The following is a 21241-nucleotide window of genomic DNA, read 5'->3' as shown; positions in this document are numbered from 1 at the left end:
TGGCCCTCATCCAAGATGGCCGGCTGCGCCTCACTCCTCCCAGCGACCCTGGCCCTGCTCAAAGATGGCCGTCGCCCCCCTGCCCGCAGTGGACACCCGTGAGCTTTTTGCCCTCATCGAAGATGGCCGCCGCGACTCGCGGATTGGGTGGCCTGCCTGACGCCGTGGCGGCCATGTTGAGTGAGGCCGCATCCCGTCATGCTCGGCGGGCCGCCCGGAAGAGGGAGCGGGGCGGTTGTTGACAACATGGCGGCCGCTGGCGCCTCCGCGGGAGGAAGAGGCGGAGGGAGAGGAGGCAGCGGGCGGAGGAAGGAGTCTCGTTCGTAGGGAGCGCGGCCCGCTGCCCTCGCCCCCTCCCTCCCCTTCTTCCCCTCTCCCCGGCGGCCGCCTCGCCCCCTCCCCGGCACCATGTCCTTCTTCAGGCGGAAAGGTAGGGGGGCGGCGGGCGGGAGGCCCGCGGCTGAGGGGCGGCTGCCGGCCTCGTCCCCCGCGCGGCTGTCGGGCCCCGGCCCTGCCCCGCCGGGCACGGCGAGCGGGCCCCGAGAGGAAGCTCGGCCCTGGAGGAGCGGGCTCGCTGCGAACGACGGTCAGTCCCGGCGCCTGGCGGGGACGGGGCCCTTTTCCTCCCTCAGGGCTCGGGGAGGGGGCCGGGGGGGGGCCGGGGCTGCGCGGGGGTCGCTGCCGCGGGGCCCCGGGGTGTCGGCTGCCATCGAGGGTCCCCCGGTGACCCCGGGCAGCGCCGGCTGCGGGCGGCGAGCGCCGCGCTGCAGCCTCCGTCCTCCCCGGAGCGGCTCCGGGAGCGGCTGTCGCCGCAGCGCTCGCGTGGGGCGTCCGCCCTCCTGCGCCGGCGGAATGTGGCTCCTCGGTTCTGAAACAGATGGCTTGTGCGGTTATGTGGACCGGTGTAAAACGTCTCGTGCCGGTTTTGAGCCTCTTTGTGTACGGAGTAGTGTGTTCACAACGCTGGTATGCATGGTTTCCTAAAAGTAATCGGCTGAGTATGTTACAGCAACTCTAATTGAAAAAGGGACCTCATCGCGCTGAGTTCTTCCTAAAAGCCAAAGCAGTCATTGACAATTTATTCTGTATTATGCTTGTTGGTGTTCTGGAGCACAAGCGGAGATTTGAAATTTAGGAGTAGTGAAATATTTATGATATTTCTCTAGCGCAAATGGATGTAGCTTAGATGCTCTTTGAGAGTGAAATGTTTTGAAGGCGCTTCTGCTACGGCTTGTGATGGAATGTGCTGTAGTGCACTTTCAGTCTGCACGATGTGTGGTTTGCGTGGTTTTTGTTGAAAGTGGCACCTTTTAGGAGGGGCCTCTTGGGAAAGTTCTGTTATCTTGTTGTGCTGTAGTTGAAGCAATACGACCATTGTTCTTCCAGCAGTGGCTGTTACAGTGCTCTCCTAAAGCATTTCTGTTACCAAAGCCCAAAACGTACACCTTAGGAGGCAAGACTGCAAGTTAGGAGGAAAGAACATGTTATCTGAGACAATATTTTTGCTCTTGACTGACACATCCTGTTGTAAGCTTCAGCAGCATTGAAAATTTCATTCTTTGTGGAAGTTAGTGTAGTAATCCTGAAAGAAATGAATTTAAACTTCGGTTCATGTTAGTAGTTCTGAAGATTCTTGAAGTTCACTGGAAGTTTTGCAGGTGTCATCATCCTTTTTGGGATGTTTACATACTGATGTTAAGCTGCAGAATAAAACTTCCATACTGCTTATGTACTGCTCATAAATACCTTCTGCTCCTCCATTGATGAAGAGAATTGTGGAGTCAATGTTCTCTCCTCATGCGTAATCATAGGAAAAATGTCAGCTTTGGCGAAATCTTTATCAGGGAGAAAGTAAGGAAATGGGTAATTGAGTATCTGTTTGTGTTACTTGAATTAAAGGGTCTTTGGTCAGAACTAAATGCCCAGGAGAGGAGAGAAGTGAGCTTTCATCTGGGTTGTACATAAAATAATACTGGTTTGTATTTCTCCATTTTAGATACTGGCTTTTAGAGATGATCTTAAGCCGCAGCTGTGAGAAAAGCAACAAACTAAGGCTTACCGTAAAACTCTGCAGACTAGACACATGCAGTCCAAAACCATCCGTGTTCTTGGGCTGAGCTGTTGTTGTTTAAGAGGATAAAGCATTGGATAAAAATTAAAATAACTTTTTAAAATGAAATCACAGCAAGTATCATGAAACTACCAACATGTGGGAAAATCAAGAACAGTAGTGAAATATTTTTTTAATGTGGACCTTTAAAATAAAGGTCAAGAAAACCATGAGTGGGTTATAGGTTGAAAAATTAAACAGTTGAACCAGCAGCCGGGCGCTTGAGGGCAGATTATGAAATTGTTATCGATGAAAACAGCCAGACTACGCACTTGTTCAGGAGGAACACCTTGGAAAATACTGTACGTAGTCCTGCTAGTCGGCTGACCTCTGAAGTTATACCTTGTTTTTTGTGCACATACGTGCGTGAACAGTTTCGGTTTGCTCATTCTTCTGTATTTCAAGATGTGAGTTAAAATTCTGAAATCTCTTGTGGCCAGCTGGCGTCGGCTTGATGCATTACTCCTTTGTGAATGGGGTTCACCACTGGAAATTCTCACAAACTTTTAGTCCTCGGTCATCATACACCGCAGTTATCTCTCTGGCTTCACACAGACACCAAGTGACATCCGTTTTTTTGAGGAAAGTAAAAGTAAATTTCATAGATTTCATAGATTTCTAGGTTGGAAAAGACCTTAGAGATCATCGAGTCCAACCATCCCTAATCCCCATTAAACCATATCATAATTCTTTTAGTGAAACTTCACTCTCTGAAATTTAGTCTTGTCACATACGGGAGTTTCCTTTTGTCTTGTGCTGTCACTTAATTTTGTTTTGCCTGAAGCTGATGGGGAGGAAAGAAGCCTACGTACAAAGAGGTTGGGAAGATGAACCAGGAGCTTGTGTTACCAGTAGTAAGTAGGTGATTAGGCAGAGAGGAGCCTGAGTAGTTGGTCAGAAGGAACAGATGTATTTAAACTGAAAACAGGCTTATAGTGGACTCTTCTGTTGAAACTGAGGAATCGTTACCAGTAGTTAGGAATCAGTTTGATGAATCAACTACTGGAATAATTTTGGAATGATAAAGTGTCCGTAACACTGTATAGAGGTTGCTTCGTTCCCATTGTACCTGTGTTACTCCAGACATGCAGATTTCTTTCAGTTCTTTTTCTCCTGCATATCAGCCCATCCCCAGTTATGTAAAAGCTGATTATTCTCCCCGTTCACAGCTGCATCTGGCTGCAGGAGTTGAGTTCTGAAAGAATCCAGCTCTTTTAACAGAGGCTTAAACCTCTCCATCCCAGAGAGAACGTGCTCACTGCTAGCTTAAATCTTAAACGCTGAGTAGCCGGATCGCAGACCTGCAACGTGGATACTTCTCGCAGGGAAGGCTGGCAGTGCTGCAGCCGCCGCGCAGGACAGTTATGTAACCAGAGACTGAAGTTTCCCTTTAAAATATTTAAAACACTTAGCTCAGAATAGAAAGGTGGATTTTTTTCTTTAATCTGCTCCTAGGTTTCGTGATGTAAACGTTTGATTGTGGTGCGTTATGATTGGTGGGTAGGTTTGAAAGGGCTCCACAGTCAGTGTTCAAAGATGACCTATTTGTAGGAATAATCCCTGCCTGGAGCAGCCAAAGGTTTTGCTAGTAGATCATGTTCTTCAATATCACCACTTAATTTGCTTCTCATGCCATCCTGTTTATGTGCTCCTTCGTTTCTCTTTATTTGTGTTTTAAACAGATCTCCTCATTTGCTTCCTTTAGGAGCTTCCTTTAAAAAATAAAAGAATCGCTTTTCCATCACAACTTTTTTTAACTGTTATCTTCCCGTCAGTTGCTTGCCATAGGGTTGATGCTATTTAAGCAGTATTATTTGTGAGAGGCTTAACTATTTGTGGTGTGTTTCCAGCACATTTCTGTGGTATCCATCGTGGCTGAGAAGTCGTGGGCTGGCTCTGGCTTCGTGGGGCTGGTTCCAGATAGATCCCTCTAGCTCTGTGTGTTGTGCTGCTCTTCCTGTAACACGAGGGAGATGTTGGTTTCAGGTGTATGATTTCTAGTTCATGGAGAGCATCTGCCAGTGCCCTGCTCTTAAAACCCATCTACCCCATTCTTTCCAGTTAATGCTGTTTATGAAAGTAACCTTGGATGTGGCCTTGCTTTAATCACATCGACTGCAAGCATCCTTCTCAGTGCTAATTTTAGCATACTGTATTTCATTAAACTTAACTCATGGATGATAAGGTTTTGCTTTTGAAAATAAACCAACACAAAAGCTTTGAAAGCCTCTGTCAGTTGCTAAATATGCAGATTTAAACGAGAGATCAGTTTTAACAAAGTGATAGTTTACATCTGCCTTTGATACTTGCCGAAGTTGGGAGTTTTAGGTCGGTTCTCTGGTAAATGCTATTAGTCACCCAAAATAGCATTAACATTTACCTTTGTGTTTTACAGTGAAAGGCAAAGAACAAGAAAAGACCACAGATGCGAAAGCAATTAAAAGTAAGATCAATATTTGTTTTGTCTATAAATTCAGATATCTAATATAATTTGGCATTTTTAATTTAACCAGTGCAACAGTTTCCTTACGACTGAGCACAGGCGTGACCTATGCATTAAAAACAAACCAAACCCAAAATTTAATCCTGTTTCTGAGTATTTTTAGTAACTAATCTTTCCTAGTCATCTTGCTGAGTCTGTAAGTACAGAAGGTTATTAAATTATGTCAAATATGAGCTTTAATTCAAAGTGATAGTGCAATTCAGTCACCTTGCAAATAGTGGTTATTCCTTATCTACAATAAATTGCTTCTGAAATTTCTTGCTTACGTGTAGTGTACTTTGCAGTTTTGAAAATGCAGCTTAACTGTGTCTAATTTGCAGAAGAGGCTGCCAGTGTCTGACTTAACTTTGACTGATGTGGCTTGTGAGACTGAAGATCTGAATCTTGATCAGAATGAATAGCTATTCTAATGCTGCTCCATGTGATACAGAAATCTTACTGCTAAATCTGTTAGGAGAGAAAAAAATCATGATGGGAAGGAAGTTTATAAACCGTGGGAAAACAAGATTATTTATCCTGTCAGATTTTATTGCAGTACTAAAAGGAGACGAGGTAATTTGTGTGAATCTGATCTGTTACTTTTATATCTGCAGACAAAATCCTGTTTCTGTACTTGTTAATGTGTTGTCTGAGAAAATTAAAGACTTTTTTTCACTTTGGTGGTTTGTCTTTCAAATCATGTATAGGAAACAGTTGGTTTCATCCATTTAATAGCACACCCTGTGATTTCAGTGTAACTACAGTCTCCGATGACTAGCTGAAAGAGTTCACCAGGAAGAGGCTACAGTATGATCATGCTGTAAATAAAAGTAAATCTGAAAATTTATTGTGTTACACATTGTGAGCTGCTGCAAACAGAGAGCATCTTTCCAGTTTGGCAAGCAGCCACTCCACGATCTGTATGATGTTAGGTTAGCCACGTAGTGCTATCTGGAGGTTTTGGAACAGGTGTTTGGTCCTTAGATTAAGTAGAACAATTTTGCCTCAAATGTTCATAATATAAAATTAAATGTTGCATCTAATTCACAAAAGCCTAAGCCGTTATGAGGAGCGTGGCTCTGGTTCTACACGAGTAGCCTCCAGCAAGTTTTCCTTCGTTACTGTCATCAGCCAAGCCACAGGCTGCCACCCGTTGGCCTGGAAGAATATGTGTTTGGTATTAAATGGTATTAAATGCTGAAGGCTTCCTAAAAGGTGGCAGGTGGTGTCCTGGTATCAAACACTGCAACTGGAGAAACACTTTGCAATAACTTAAGACATTTTAGCTCTCCCATACCGTTGCTCCTAAGGTATCTGTTACCGTGACGTGCAAGTGTGAAATTGTCAACCTCTGTCGTCGTGTGTCATAAAATTGTGAGTAAAAATAAAGTTATGCGGCATGAAAATCAGTGAAACCAAGTTGCTTGACACCTTGATGAAACACATCGTTAGGAAGTGGTGTGCTGAGATAACGTGTCATCTGACTCGCTTTATTTTTGAGTCAGAGGTGTAAGGTGTCCTTGCATGACATCCTAATCAAATGCGATTTTCTCAGAGCTTTTGGAACTGCTATGAGGGTATTTTGTTTTTTCAGCTTTGTCATCAGTTAACAATTAGTTGACGCTTTTTTACTGACAGAGTTTTGTGTGAGGAAGTTCTTCGTTCTCTTTGGGCTCAAATAGCCAGCTGTGTTCTAAAACAGCTAGAGGAGGTTAAGGCTTATAACCTGGGTTTCACCAGAGGTATTTTCTCATTGCTTTTTTTGTCTTAAAACCAACTAGAGGCAAAAGAAAGTATTTTTTAAAAATATTCTTGTTAAAACTCAGAGATAGTTTTGTAGTTCAGGATTTGGTAAGGCGTTTTAGCCTTCAAAAAGGTATGGAAATGGATTAGCAAGAACATTGCAACGAAACTGAATTGTTAACAAAGTATTAAGCTGTTACGATAAAGCTTCATGAGCTACATGTTACTCGTGTAAACTTGGACTTGACGTCTCTTGATTAGCTACTGAATGAGGAAAATATAGGTGGGTGGGTACCACTGATCTATTGGAAGTGAGTTTATTCTTGCTGTAGTAAGACTTGTTTATTTCTGTCATCTTTGCTCTTGTTAGGCCCTTGATCAAAGATGACACAAGGTGGTACAATGAGGTTTTTAATAAGATTGGCTCTTGGAAACTCTCTGGCATATCTTGGAGTGCTTAGCATTAAATAAGACCTTTGAAGAAGTCTTGAGATCTTTGTCTTTTAATCATTCCTGTCTTGATTCCAGCTCCACTACCAGTACATTCCCCTCAAAGAAGCACTAGAAATCATGCCTTGCTGGAGGCTGCAGGACCAAGCCATGTGGCAATTAATGCCATCTCTGCCAACATGGACTCTTTTTCTAGCAGTCGGACAGCTGCCCTTAAGAAGCAGCCAAGTCACATGGAAGCTGCTCATTTTGGAGACTTAGGTAAGGCTTTATCAAGTCTACAGTAATGACAACATTTCTTTTTATTCTATGTGTATTACTAGTATGCTCACCATCCTTTGGTTTTCAGGCAAGTAGATTAGGTAATTGAAAAATTTGACTGTGATTACAATATCATCTGTGTTACCCTAGAAGGTTTTTGAATGGGGGCAGTACATTTGTTTGTTAAAAGAGGTTCTTTTACTTTGTGTACTGGCATTATGTGGGAATTGTCTCTTCAGTTGCATTGCAGGACATTTTTGTGTCAAAATACATGTCTGTAGTACGATGTGGAGTCATTCCTTTGATGTTTTCCTTTAGGCAGATCGTGTCTGAATTATCAGGCTCAAGAGACCAAATCAAGCCTTTCAAAGACCCTCGAACAAGTTCTGCAGGACAATGTAGCCCTCCCTTATTTTATCCAGTTTATGGAACTACGCAGAATGGAACACTTGGTTAAGTTTTGGTTAGAGGCTGAAAGCTTCCACTCCACAACATGGTCCCGTATAAGGGCACATAGCCTCAACACAGTTAAGCAGAGTTCGTTGGCAGAGCCGGTGTCACCCTCGAAACAGCAGGAAATGGCGTCGTCTTCTCCAACTGGATTGCTTGAGGAGAGGCTGGAGGGTTCTAGCACAGTCCATCTGCTCAGGACCAAGCCAGTGGCTTCGGACAAGAACGACAGAACTAGCAACAGCCAGAACCACGTGCTCTCGAGTCAGGAGAGTGATAGTACGAGTGTTCTTTGTCTAAGATCATCTGAGACAGGGACTCATTGTGTTCCAGCTGATCAGCAAGAATCTTCCAAGCTTACAGTATCAAATAGAAACAGCCCCTCCTCTGCACTAAAAGACTTGTCAGGAAAACTAATGAAAAGTAAGTGCCATGTGTTCCCTTTTTTAAAAAAAGTGGGGAGATGGGGAACATACTAGCTGCTGCCTGCTTGGTTCAGAGACCTGCCTCCGTTCTCGTGTGTTCTTAGTAAGTATGATGTGGTGTTATGAGGAAGAAAATAATTTTGCCTGTCGGTAATGTTAACTTGCTGTATAAGCTAATGGTCAATTTGAGCTATGTATTGTTTGACCGTCTGGTGGTTTAAAAATAAATATACTGCTGAAGAGACTTGGAAATCATTATGCCCTTCAATAAGCTCAGGTTACTTCGGTTCCTGCATGTGTAATCTTAAGAAATCAAGATGAACGTTGCAATGTCCTGTTCTTCCCTCACCCATCCCACCCGCAACTTAAAAGAATTGCAGAAAATTGATAGGAGGCTGAAAATTGATAATTAACTTTCCATGGAAGGTGAATATCCTGTATCGTGTAAAATGACATAAGTAATGGTTGCAAGAGACTTGTAGAGATTTTTGTGTGGAACGTACTGGTTTTGTTCTTGGATTTATTTGATGGAGTTCCTCCCCTTGTAACTGATCTGTTCTCATTCGGAGTCCACCTCTTCAGAGGCTACTGGAAGTAAGGATGAAATTAAAATATTTATCTTTGGTAGTAAGCTACGTGCACAGTAACCTGTTTCTCTACTTTGCCTCTACTCAGTCCTCTCTCATTTGTGCAAGTCTACAGACAAAAAGGAAACACTCCTTTCTTCATATCGGTTCCTTTTGTTTGCCCAACTATTTCCTTACGTTGCATCCTTTTCTCTTGCTGTTTGTCTTTCTCATGTAGTTACTTACTATTTACCTCCACAATACATAACTTCAGCCCCAAAGTATCTTAAACACAATGATAATTAAGTCATGAAAAGCACCTCTGCTTTCTGACATCTAAGAAGAATTTGGGAGGACTACGTCATCTTTGAGAAATCTGAAAAGTCTGGAGTATCATTTTTTTTCTCTCTTCCAGAGCGGTGTCTCAGCTCCCTTGAAAGCTGACACGTAAAGTGTACATCTTGTTCTGAGGCATCCCATTTTAAGATTTTTTTTTTTCTTTTAATTCCATTATAATTCAAGTGTTTTATATTCTCAATGATGAGAGCTAGAAATGGGGAACTTCACTGTGGTTCTTGCCAGAAAGGGGTTACTTGTGAGACTAAGGTGTGCAGCTGAGGAAGAGGGTGCTGTCTTGTCTGGGGTAGAGAATCCAGAGCTGTGTTGATTTATTCCATCTCACTAGTCAGTCCGTGCTGGGCTTATTGTGACCTGGCCAGAGGTGACAGAGTTGTCGTAGCTTGTCAGTAGCAAAGTATGGAGTAGTGGACTGAAAGCTTCATGGAAAGGAAACTTGTTGTTGACAATTAGGTACTTCCTTTTCTGAAGAGCAGACATTTGTTGTTCGCTCGCCAAAGAATTCAGAGTTTGATTCTGTATTTCTTCCTTGTAGGTATAGAGCGGGATGCAGTTAGTACTTTTACCAAATATATTTCTCCAGATGCTGCTAAACCAATACCTATTACAGAAGCGATGAGAAATGACATAGTTGGTAAGAATGTATACTGCCTGCTTGCTTCAAAGCTTCCTCCTTCCTCATAAAAATGTATCTTTAATACCACACACACTCACATTTCTTTTCATTTTTATGAATTTTAAAATCAATTGTAGAAAAATCATAGATCACATTACAAGTGTCAGTGGATCTGACCTTTCAGTAGTGCTCTGCAATATCCCCAGAAGAACTTTCAGAGACTTTGCTTAAATTAGTGAAGTAATTCCTGGTGGTTATGGAGGCAATCCAGGTTTGAGTCTCGATCAAATGTTTTAGCAGTAATGTTATCATTGAGCTATCTGCAGTACTTTAAAAGCTCTTTTTGCACAGTCAGAACCAGCTGATCCTAGTGCATCTGAACTGCAATTTTTCATTAACTAGTCATCACTCATGTCTTTCAGCCAGCCAAATACAGGTTAAAATTAACCAGATCTTTCTTTGCAGCAAAGATTTGTGGGGAAGATGGACAAGTGGATCCGAACTGTTTTGTTACAGCACAGTCAATAGTGTTTAACGCAATGGAACAAGAGTAAGTTGCTTGCATGGTTTGGCTTCTCGTGCCTGTTGTCATTTTGCAAAAGGTGGTTCTGGTAAAAATGCTTATGGAGGTATAATTACTTTTTTGTGCAGTCTCCAATGTTTGAAACTGCTCAGGTATCTTCCTTCAGATCTGTTCTTGTGTTCGCTTGCCGAAGTTGTACGTGCATGCATGGCAGGGAGGTTGGAACTAGATGATCTTTGAGGTCCCTTCCAACCCAAACCATTCTATGATTCTATTACATTCTTTGTCTTGTGTCATTGTAAACCTGCACTATTCCTTTCTTGTTTTGCTTTTATCCAACGATAAGTGTAAGGATACTGGGGCAAGAACTCCTTGATTCATAAGGTGCCTTGAATGCTGCTGACCCCTAATAACCAACTGTTTTTCTGTGTGTAGGCACTTTAGTGAATTTTTGCGGAGTCATCATTTCTGTAAATATCAGATTGAGGTGCTGACTAGCGGGACTGTTTATCTGGCTGACATACTTTTCTGTGAATCAGCCCTGTTCTATTTCTCTGAGGTGAGTGTTAGGTTTTGGGTTTGTGTGGCTTTTTTTATTATTCCATTCTATCAAATGGAAAAACCTGTTCATCCCCTGCTGGCTCTAGTAAAGACGCCTCAGATATAACCAGAAAGATGAGGGGTATCTTTTTCTGGGAGAAAATGCATTAAATGGTTTCGAACTATTTCAAATGTTCAAACCTGTACACTGTACTGTAGAATTCGTGCCTATCTTCTCCAGTTAGTGCGTGCTTCTAAGTCTCTCCTTTCTTTGTAGAAGCTTTGACGTAGTTGCCTTTGTCTTCTTAAATGAAGTAGTGACTTTGAAAGCCTTAAGCATTCTTACGGTTAACAAATAATTCACTAGCTTTAGAGAGAGAGGATACCAGATAGGAATGTAGTAGGTTAAATGTTTGATTTTACAGTTGTCAGGTCCTGTACCTTTAGGGAATCATCTGTTAGGAGTAAAATACTTGTCCTGATAGTCTGACAAGCCAATGGAGTTTGAAGCAGCAAGCTGGGAAGCTGAGACAATATACTGAGTTCTGTGTAACCCAAGCATAGCATGAAAATAGTGTTTCCTCTGTCCTTAGTATGATACAAATAAATAGTTGTTTGGAAACTAAATGGGAGAATCAGTACAGAAAAGAAATGTCACAAGTTCCTTTTTTTAAAAAAAACAAACTAAATCTGTCTGCAACACTGTATCTGAAAATTCAGAATATTTATATGCCCTGGTGACAGTTTTGCATCATTAATATATGGACCATATTTCTTGTTTTAAATGGGAAGAAGCAGGTTTGTCTATGCCTATTAAAAGTTTCTTGCTAAAACTTCTTTAATTTCTCCTCTTTTATTTTTTTTTTTCTTTTAATTTCCCTTCCAGTACATGGAGAAGGAAGATGCAGTAAACGTATTGCAGTTCTGGTTGGCAGCAGATAACTTCCAGTCTCAACTTGCTGCCAAAAAAGGCCAGTATGATGGGCAAGAAGCACAGAATGATGCCATGATTTTATATGACAAGTGAGGGAGTTTAATAATTATTTGTTTCTGAAGCTCTAATTTTGTGCTCGTAGTTCTGTGTTGCACTGTGCAAAAGGAACTTTCAATTTTCGAGCCGTAACTGTGCAGTCTTGCACAGTTAAGGCAGCCTTTGATGCCTGTGCACACAAGAACTTTTAAAATCTTTTTTAAATATGAGAAGATCCTTTTAAGGACTCCGTTCTTAAAATTCAGAATTTTCAGGACCTGATTGCTTGAGGTAATGTTTGGTCATGAAATATCAAAGCTAATTGGTTGCCACGTGGAAACGTAAAAGGCTGAAACCTGACAGCAGGTGGTGCCTCGCTGTAGAAAAACCTTAAGGGTCACATACTATTATCTACTTCAAGTAGGCTGCAGGAGCTGTTATCATACATAGTAAACCCCAAAGAGAGCTTGTTCTTCATATTTTCAAATATTTTCCTTTTTTTAAGGAAGCTTCCAGATCCCTTTTGATGTCAGACTTTCCTCTCACTCTCAGCAGTGTAACTCTTTCCCTTTGTTTAGCAATAATGCAACTGGAAGACAGACATCAAAACTGCTTCCAGAAAAAGTTTGTTCTTAAGCTTAAGTGTGAGACTTGTTGCCACAAGCTTGTGGAGTTACTACCCTAGTGGGAAAGAATAATGGGAGAGGAAGCAAAACAATTCACTCCTGCTTTCATCAGCCATCCTCCCACTCTATCCACAAACTCAGTTTTCAGTGGTGTGATTAGCAGAGCAAATGCTGCTTCAGAGTTCAGGGTGTTTCCTGCTTCATTCCTGCTTCCCTGCTACAGAGCTCTGTGTGTAAGATTCTGCTCACCAGTAGCCATATGACACTCTGTTTCTTTTATCTGTATCTTCAGGGCAAGGCTTTATCAAAAATATTTCTGTAAGTTGGGCAATTTTTGCCCCCTGTACTTAGTGAGGATCGGTTTTGTGGAGGTTTTTGAAGCCAGCGCTATCTGGTGGCTGCAGCATCATTGCTGGTCTTCAAGGGTAAGGGTGGATGCTAAACACCTCAAAGTTTTGCAAATCCTTCTGTGTTGTTGTGTCCCCCTGTCCGGTGCTGCAGGTACTTCTCCCTTCAAGCCACGCATCCTCTTGGGTTTGATGACTCGGTGAGGTTAGAGATTGAATCCAACATCTGCAGGGAAGGTGGTCCTCTCCCTAACTGTTTCACTACTCCCTTACGGCAGGCGTGGACTACCATGGAGACGGTGAGATACCTTCTTCAGAGCAGTTTTGACAGTTAGTAAAGATGATGTGGAGATTCTGCAGTGTCTCAAGTGTCCCCTTTGGCATCTCTGGTTTATCCTGTTCTTTTACTGACTTTCTGTTTACCTGGATAATATAACAGCTTTAGTAAAATTTGCTAGACTATTTTCCCCAGCCTGATTTGAAAAGATACCACCCACTGGCTTCTGTTAATTCTCCGTGAAATGTTTGTCTTGGGTGATTACTGCATTTTAATGGAAATAACAGAATTTCCTCCCGTGTGAATAGCTATCAACAGCTTATTATATATCTTTAGAAAACTTTCCTTCCTGCTAGTAGAAGTTGTTGAAGTTGCTAATATTTATATTTAACTATATAAATTCTAACAAGTGTAATACCAGTGGTGTGGCTAATAGTGTAACTCTGGGATACCTGGATACTTAGAGATTAATCATTTGATTCTGGAGCTGCTGATGATTTTTTGAACATCATAGAAAAATAACTGTAAGCCTATTGGGTTGTTCGGCCTTTCTAGAGGAAGAAAAGAATTTGAACTTCAGTTTCAGTTACTGGAGAATTTGGTTAATGCATATTTTTGTTCGTTTTGGAGTAGGATTCACATTTAAAGCAATGCAATTGCTAATCCAGAATAATTCCATGTGTGGACACTTTTACTTGTGTAGCATCTGCACAAGGACTGTGGTGTTTGTGTGTCCCTTCAGTTCTGCAAATGATGGACAGGAATTGTGCAGACCAGCCCTGACTAAAGAGGACTCCTCCTTCTGTCTCTCAGGTTTTTTTACCTGGTTTCTTGTCCAGCAACCTTTACTACAAATACTTGAATGATCTCATCCATTCAGTACGAGGAGATGAGTTTCCAGGAGGGAATATTGCACTGAGTATTCATGGCCCCGGTAGCTCTCCTGATAGTGATTCCATCGGGGGCCCAGATGGCTCTGCCTCCCAGGTATGAGTTTCCTGGTTTGATTCTGTTATAGGAAATGCTGCAATCACTTTTCTGTATCGATGTCAAAGTTCCTATGATGTAAGGAAACATCTTGTAGTTTGAAGCTTCGTGTTCCACTTAAACATTAAAGCCTGTGTCCTATCAGGACACATTTAGTCTGCCTGCTGCGAAGTTCAAGCAAACGGTGTTGGCATGGAAGGGCATCTGTCATACTCGTTGTACCCAAAGTCTTGTACTGCTTTTAGTTCTTTACATTGTTATTAAGCTGTTAATATTCACTGAAGACTGTTTCATAGTGCCATGACATTTAAGAATGCTTTTTATTAGAAATAACCTTTTTTTATCAATACCATAGTTATAAGTTTAGGCAAAGATTGTGAATGTGCTATAGAATTTAAATATAAATATGCAAGTTTTGTCTGCTCGGTTCTATTGAAGTGTCAGATCTTCTGTCCTGAAGACTCCACTCAGTTCTAGGGTTTAAGGCATCCATCTACTCTCGCCTAGAGCAATGACAGTTAATATCTGACATGGTGTTCGCCAGTTTATCTCAGCAGACTTTTCCCTACTCTGGTCCTCAAGCTAGCTAGTCATGCTAGTCTGCCAGAAAATGGCCAGACTCCTGACCTTCCCAAAAGAGCGCCCTGACACTTCCCTGTGTTACCACCAAGATGCTCTGAGCTGGGGGGCGATACCTGAATTTCTTCTGCATGTATGTAGTTTGATGTAAGGCTGGGCATTAAAAAGGCCGTTGCTGGGTAAGGAGCTCTAATTGTTAAACGTGATTAGAGCTATGTGGCTGCAGAAATGAGAATGGGACTGGGCTGCTCCTCCGGCTCTGTTCCCCTTCCAGAGTCACTGAGAAGTGCCCACCATGTATTTGTGTTGCGTGGCGCCCTGGTTGTGGGCCAGCAGCTTTCTTTTTTATTGCCTTTTGTGGTGCCGCTTTCCAAGAGCTCTGTTCCCACCTGGGCTTGGCCTCAGGAACGGGCAGTGGAGCTCGTTACTCTCTGAAACCATCCCAGTAATGTCAGAGGTGTGTTTTTAACTGAGTTGTCTTTTCCAAAAATTCTAGCTTTGCTTAATTCAGATGTGAAAGAAGAGAGGATAAGCAGATTCTAGCTGATCTGCAACCAGGTCAGCTTGCAAACTGCAAGCCCAGCTGAGAGCAGAAAAGCTAAGCCAGGACTGCTTTGCTGGATTGCTTTTATGGAATGCTGCAGTGCTACCATGGGCTTTAAATCCAGTATCCAGACCAACATTGCTGATGTACTGTGTTGCAAGCAACTTGGAAGCTGTACTACCTGCTTGTAATATTTTTAAACCTCCTAATGTGCAAAGAGGGAATATTCCCTCCTCGTGGCAAAGTGGGGAATAAAATCTGAGTTCTGACCATCTTGAAACATCCTGCTGCCTGATAGTCTGAGCAGGAGAAACTGCTGGTAATTGCTTTCCTTGGACAGCTCAGGAGTGAAGTGCTGCCTGTTGTGGTGTGCATTCCTGCTTATCTGAATAGGAGAATCTCCAGGTCTCTGCATATTTTTGCATAAAGAGCGCTTACGCAGAGCAGCAGTAAAGGAGTTTGCAAGGCAGCTGCCACGAGCGTTTCCGTTCTGTCTTAAGGGTGCTAATAGATTTCTGTGCCTTTGTGCTCTCCCCACTGTTGCTCTAATGTTTGCTCGATTTTTTTTTTTTTTTCATAATCTTGTATAAATACTCCAGGTCAAAAGATAAGTGTTTGTTCTGGGTGTATGGGGAAGCACAGTGTGTTTGGGAATTGCTTACCAGGCACGTGAGGGATGAGTGAAGCTGCCGCAGCTTTTGAGGGTAGTTCAGTGTTACGTACTCACAGACAATTTGCGTGTGCACACAGATCTGATCAGCTGATAATGCTTGGACAGCAGACCTTACACATACGTGTGCTGACCTGCACATTGTGTCTTTGGCTCTGTTCCTGTAACTTTGTCATCCTCTGTTTAAAAACAATGTCACACTGAGTTAGGCATTCATCCTGTGTACATGCCCTCTAATTCTTTTACGCTTGCTTAGAGAGTTTATGGAGGTTTATCTAAGTGTAAAAGCGCTAAACTAGCAGTTTTGTTAAGAAGCCATTAGTTGTCTGCATTGGGCACTAATACTTAGAATTTTTATTTGTAGTCCAATGTCAAAAAGGCTAATGTTAAAATCCTGAAAAATTTTGATGAAGCAATAATTGTAGATGCTGCAAGTCTGGATCCAGAATCTTTGTATCAACGAACATATGCAGGGTAAGGTTCATTCAGTGTATCTCATTCTTTCTAGTTGTGTGTTTCACCTCTTTCGTTTTTTGCTGTGCCCTCCTGCATTGAGAGTGCACTTAAATGCAAGATGTTGCAGTCTTAGTACATGTCTTCATATTGAAAAGTAAATTTATTTCAATAGTATGATTTAACTAGTGTCATAGTGAATGCTTCTCTGACCAGAACGGCAGCCAGAAAAATATTTCCAATTGGCTTCCTCTTTCTCATAGTTACTTTTCCTCTTTGACTCCAAAATACAGCTAAGTAGTTCCTCTTTGGGGTTGGAACAGAAAAGAATAAGCTCAGGCACCTTTGATATTCTAATGTGCAAGTTTGATTTGTCCCTGCCCCTGTGGTACAGAAGGGCTTATACTTCATTTCTTTAGCAGATTGCACAGCTCTTCTGTTTAAGTTGCTCTTTGTTATAAAGCTCTTCTGCTCTGTGGATCTCATACAGAAATTCTTTGTTTCTATAGCTACCTTGCTTTTCTCTTGCATACCAGTCTTCTGTCCTTTTCGGTACTGTAACTGCTCTCTCCCTAATGACATGTTTTTATGAAGTGTAGAGCACTTGCTGGCGCTGCCTGTTGACATTGTGTGATTGAGTCATTGAAGCATTTGCCTACTTCTAGTTCCTAGAAGAATTTTTAAGATAAACTTAGAATTCAAATACCTGGGAAGAGCGGGAGATTTTTCCCAATGTATCAATTTTAGGTGGAAAAGGTGGTGATTGGTAAAACGCCAGTCTTCTGGCACTGGTGTCTCTGTTATGGTGGCTTTTTTGGTTTTTCTGACTGGTAGCTTTCCATAAGGCCAAAGTTCTCTTGGTAACCTGTGTGGTTCTTTTACTCCTTCTCTTCAGGAGGATGACGTTTGGACGAGTCAGTGACCTGGGACAGTTTATCAGGGAGTCTGAACCAGAGCCCGATGTCAAAAAATCAAAAGGTTAGCTTTTCTCTTTCCCTCCATTTCTGTAAACAACTGCAGAACTGTTCCGTTCCTTACTGCAGTCAAGATAAGCAAGATTCTTGACTCTTTCCAGGTCTGTTTTAAGCCAAATAGAGATGCTTAGAGGATTGTCCTATACTGAGGCAAAACCAATCTCTGGCCCAGTTTCCTAGCCAAATTCTGCTTTTCTGGTCCAGCTGGACTCCTGGGAGTATGAGCAGCCTGTGGGAGTTGAAGCTGTCGATGGAACCTGGCAGGGATGAAAGCCGCTAGCAGCTGAGCTGATGATCAAACCTTCAAAGAAGGGATGAAAAAGAACTTCAGCTCTCCACATGGTTTGGGGTCTGCTGTTAATGCTGCTTTTCAAGTCTGGTAAAGAGGAATGGTTCAGGCTCAGTGTCTAATGAACCATGGCTCCACATAATCCCTTGTTTTTCATGCCACTCTTCTGTGTTCTCTAACACCAGCAGTGCAAACGCTTCAGAAGGATGGAAGGAATTAGCATTCATAGAGATGTGCCACAGAGTTTGCTAATATACCTTATTTGCTGTTTTTTATCTCAACTAGGGTCCATGTTTTCACAAGCAATGAAGAAATGGGTTCAAGGAAACACGGATGAGGTGCATCCTTTTTTATGTTGTCCTTGTGACTGACTTTTCAGTGTCTTTTATGGAAATGAAGTATTGAGGTTCTTAATCCTGGCTGTTTTGCTAAGTATCTTTCTGATGCACCAACAAGAACTGTCAGACTGTGCTAAATATAGTTGGATTGCATGCAGGTGTGAAACTAGTTGAATTTTTGCCAGTGCTTGCTGGTTGAACTAGTATAATGGCTAACTATGTGCTTGCAGTCAAGGATTTTCTTATTATGGTGTTGTAATTACAAATAGGAGTGGAGATGCTGCTGTTGTTTGGTTTTTTTTTTACTGTGAAGTGACCACTGTACGTGGATTACAGGCTGCATGTTTCCCCCTTGGAGGGGCTTGGACAAGTCCCCAACAGATAAGTCTAAAAACTTCACTAACTCTCTTGGAAATCGCATCAAGGTGTAAATATTCGTGATAACTGAAGTTAATGCTGTACTTGGAAACCAGATGCATTTCCATACTCCAGGTCGCTGAATTGCGAATGTTAACTGCGTCTCCAAGGTTGAATGTATGAATTGTGCTGAGAGGACTGTATTTTTATGTTAAGAACTTGAAGCTATCTGTATTTTGGGATGTTTTTTCTACGGCAGGCTCAAGAAGAGATGGCTTGGAGGATAGCAAAGATGATAGTCAACGACGTTATGCAGCAGGCGCAATGTGAACAGCCTTCGGAGAAGGTTACGAAGGTGAGGGGGTGGAAAGGCTGCCTGTCTTTAGCTGACTTAAGCCAGGCTGTGGGAGGAGCAGAGCTCTTCCTTGCCTTCCTGGTGCATCTGAAACCCACGCTGGTAAATGTTCAAACTAGCATAGCGTGATATGAAGAAACAAAGGTTGGAAGTGTTGCAGCCTACGTATGGCGCAGGAATTTCGTAACAGATACCTATAGTGGTTCTCCTGTGCAAGCATTAAAATTGTCTTTGTTCATTTTGAGTAAAGACAAACTGCCTTGTTAGTTCAGAGTGATTTGTGTTGCAGGATCAATACTGTAATTCCTTATTTGAGTTCACACTTGCTGTTTCATGTTAATGAACGCTGGTATATTTGCCTAAAGTGTCAGTAAAACTCAACAGCTGGAAGGTTGTCTTGTTGGGCACGCTTTGTTGTTGTACAAGTCCACATGTCCTCTGCTTAAAAAAAGAACAAAACAAAAACCAACCAAACAAAAACAAATGAACAAAAAACACCAAAGCCAAAACAAAAACCAGTTCTGAGGCAACAGTTAAATTTTTGTGAAATAATGATGACAGCAGTTTTACCAAGTTAATATTTGGTACTTCCGGCTTTCAGGCATCTGACTGTTTTCAAATTAACTTGTGCTTTTCTTAATTACTAAAGGTAAACATGTGTGAAAGCCCAGTGATAAGATCCGAACGATGGATCCATAGTTTCACTATGTGACTGTTCTCTTTTTAGTAAAGCAGTTATATTTAAACGACTTGTATAATGATTTCACTTAATAGCTTGGCTGCAAATGATATAATTCCAGTCTGGCTCGATTAAAAGGTCTCTCAGCACAGTATTTAGAAATATCAAGTGGCTGCAGATGCTCTGGATTCAATTAGGCAAGTGTGGTTACAGTAATCAGAAGGTCGAGTGTGCTGTGGGATTAGGTTGGGGTTTTTTTCTCTCTCAAACTCCTAAGTGTACCTGGCTTCAGTGTTTTTAAACATAAAATGTCTTTCTACTGAGCGATTGGCTCGTATGTTTCAGAGCAACATGAACTGTAACCCTGTTCTTCCTTTCCAGCTATGATTTTAGAAATACCAGAACAGGAAATCTGGTTTTCCGCTTCAAGAATGAGTGAACTTTCCCTTTTGGTGGATTCTTTAACACAGCCAATAAAAACAAAGCACTGTTACTCCAACCGCCGAAATCTCCCTCGTTTATAAGGAAGAATTACAAGAAGCAATCCTGTACCTCCACTGCAGGGCGTGAAGAAACACTTTTTCCTGTTGTATGTGGCGTTCACAATAATGATGGTTTTTAAAGAGATGAAGACGCAGTTTACGAATGTGTCACTGAGAAACTGTGATCAACTTCACAAATACTTGACCCTGTCTCAAAAAGACTTTTAGGCAAACTATCTGGAATGGGACACAAGCCACAACAAAGAGGAGGAAGGTTTTGCTGTAATTTCTAGTTCTGCTGCTTGTAATTTTTTAAACACATAATTGGAAAGGCCATGGGGCGCGTCCGCATCATTGGCCGTCAGAGAAGCGAACATGAAACGGTGAATTCATTGGCAGTGAATGACCGAAAAAGTCCTAAGTTTTATTTTCCTTACTTGAAATAGATGCGTATTCAACTGTAAGATAAGCGTATTTTACTTCATAACTCCATTAACCTTGAAGGCAGCGTAGAACGATCAGGAGTGAAGCCTGGACAGTGTAACTCCTCCTTGTCGAGCTCACACCTGCTACACGAATCCTCTGCTTCCAACACAGAGCAGGCTCAAAAAGCCAACTTGCCCTTGTGCAGCCCTCTGCTCCCGAGCCACAGCTCCGAAGGCAGCCCACCTTTTGAGGAGATCGTACCCTGCAGACCACTCCGTTTTCTTTCCTCTCCATCCCACGAGCAAGGAAAAAAGTGATTGCTGCCATGTGTTGCTGCCATTCTCCATAGCTTGTTGTCCTCCAACCAACGTAGTATCTAATTCCAGATGTTTGGTTTACAAAGAAAAGTAATTTTTAATGACCTCTGGCCTTCTCCCTGACATTGTCAACACTTGCAACTTTCAAAACCTTTAGTTTTAAGTAAAAAAGCCACTGTGTTACACAGCACCTCTATTTTTTTTTTTCCTAGTGAATTGATTTTGCAGGGTATCAAAAGTACTCAGTGTGTCACCATAAAGTTATTGCTGCATTTTTACTACACAACACTTCTATTTTGGGTTTTTTGTTTTACTCTGATGATTGCTTTTTTCCTCAAACTTGTGCAAAAAAAATCACTTTGCGAAGAACTCAAATCATCTCCAATGTACAGAATATCTTGATTGACTCGCAAGTGTTATTCTGTTGCAATATTCAATTGTATAGAGACACACTGTATTGTCTATAAAAAAGCAAAAAAGGCTGTGTATAGGTTTTTGGTACTATGTACCACCTCTTATTTCTCTCATGCTTGAGTATTCATGTACTTACAACATACTATATTTAATTGTGATTTGATTTAAAATATATAAATATTAAAATTTGTGTCAATTTTCTGTTTTGATGGGATTTGACTTCACAGATTTATTTGGGTTTTTTAAATGTGGGTCTTGAGGGTTCATAAAAGAAACCCCTGAACAGTTTATCCTTGGTACAGGTTTCTTAATCTTTTAATGGATGATGTTAATGGCAGTGTGCTGAAATAAGAATCATTTCTATCTAGACGTTAAATAAGAGGATGTTTTAATCCTTGAACATGTCAGAAGGTACAAGGGGCAGGGCTTGCTCCCATGCATGAACACTTGAATCCTCTTCTGTGCGAGGAAGGCTAAACCCTCACCCCTTCTGTGTCCAACACTTGTTTTTCCACCTTGGTGGGATCCCAGCTAACCAGCTGAGTTTGTTTAGGGATTACAGCCCCCAGGTTTGGGTGCAAACGTTGCTCAGGGCTGTGTTTCCTTCATTGGCCGTTCTGCCCGGGCTGGATGA

At 41.9% G+C, this 21241-nt stretch overlaps 1 protein-coding gene across 3 annotated transcripts; it reads left to right on the top strand.

Annotated features, from left to right (window-relative positions):
- The first annotated feature begins 408 nt into the window (after positions 1–408).
- On the top strand, positions 409–20547 carry AKAP10 (A-kinase anchoring protein 10). 3 transcript variants are annotated; one of them, XM_086624845.1, is made up of 15 exons: positions 409–586; positions 4506–4553; positions 6864–7046; positions 7365–7919; positions 9380–9478; positions 9926–10010; positions 10419–10542; positions 11410–11546; positions 12621–12765; positions 13557–13730; positions 15888–15997; positions 16872–16954; positions 17525–17577; positions 18194–18289; positions 19350–20547. In XM_086624845.1, the coding sequence occupies exons 1-15, from the start codon at positions 409–411 to the stop codon at positions 19353–19355; spliced, it is 2076 nt and encodes a 691-aa protein (XP_086480971.1). In that variant the 3' UTR covers positions 19356–20547. The 3 variants fall into 3 exon arrangements, with proteins under 3 accessions (XP_086480971.1, XP_086480973.1, XP_086480972.1); XM_086624847.1 differs by lacking the exons at positions 409–586; positions 4506–4553 and adding an exon at positions 5045–5165; XM_086624846.1 differs by lacking the exons at positions 409–586; positions 4506–4553; positions 17525–17577 and having other exon boundaries at positions 6914–7046.
- Positions 20548–21241: the final 694 nt, after the last annotated feature.

This window comes from Tauraco erythrolophus, chromosome 21 (assembly GCF_009769465.1).
Source record: "Tauraco erythrolophus isolate bTauEry1 chromosome 21, bTauEry1.pri, whole genome shotgun sequence".
Classification (NCBI taxonomy): Eukaryota; Metazoa; Chordata; class Aves; order Musophagiformes; family Musophagidae; genus Tauraco; species Tauraco erythrolophus.
Note: the sequence above shows the minus strand (reverse complement) of the source record. Positions and strands in the feature narration are given on the sequence as shown.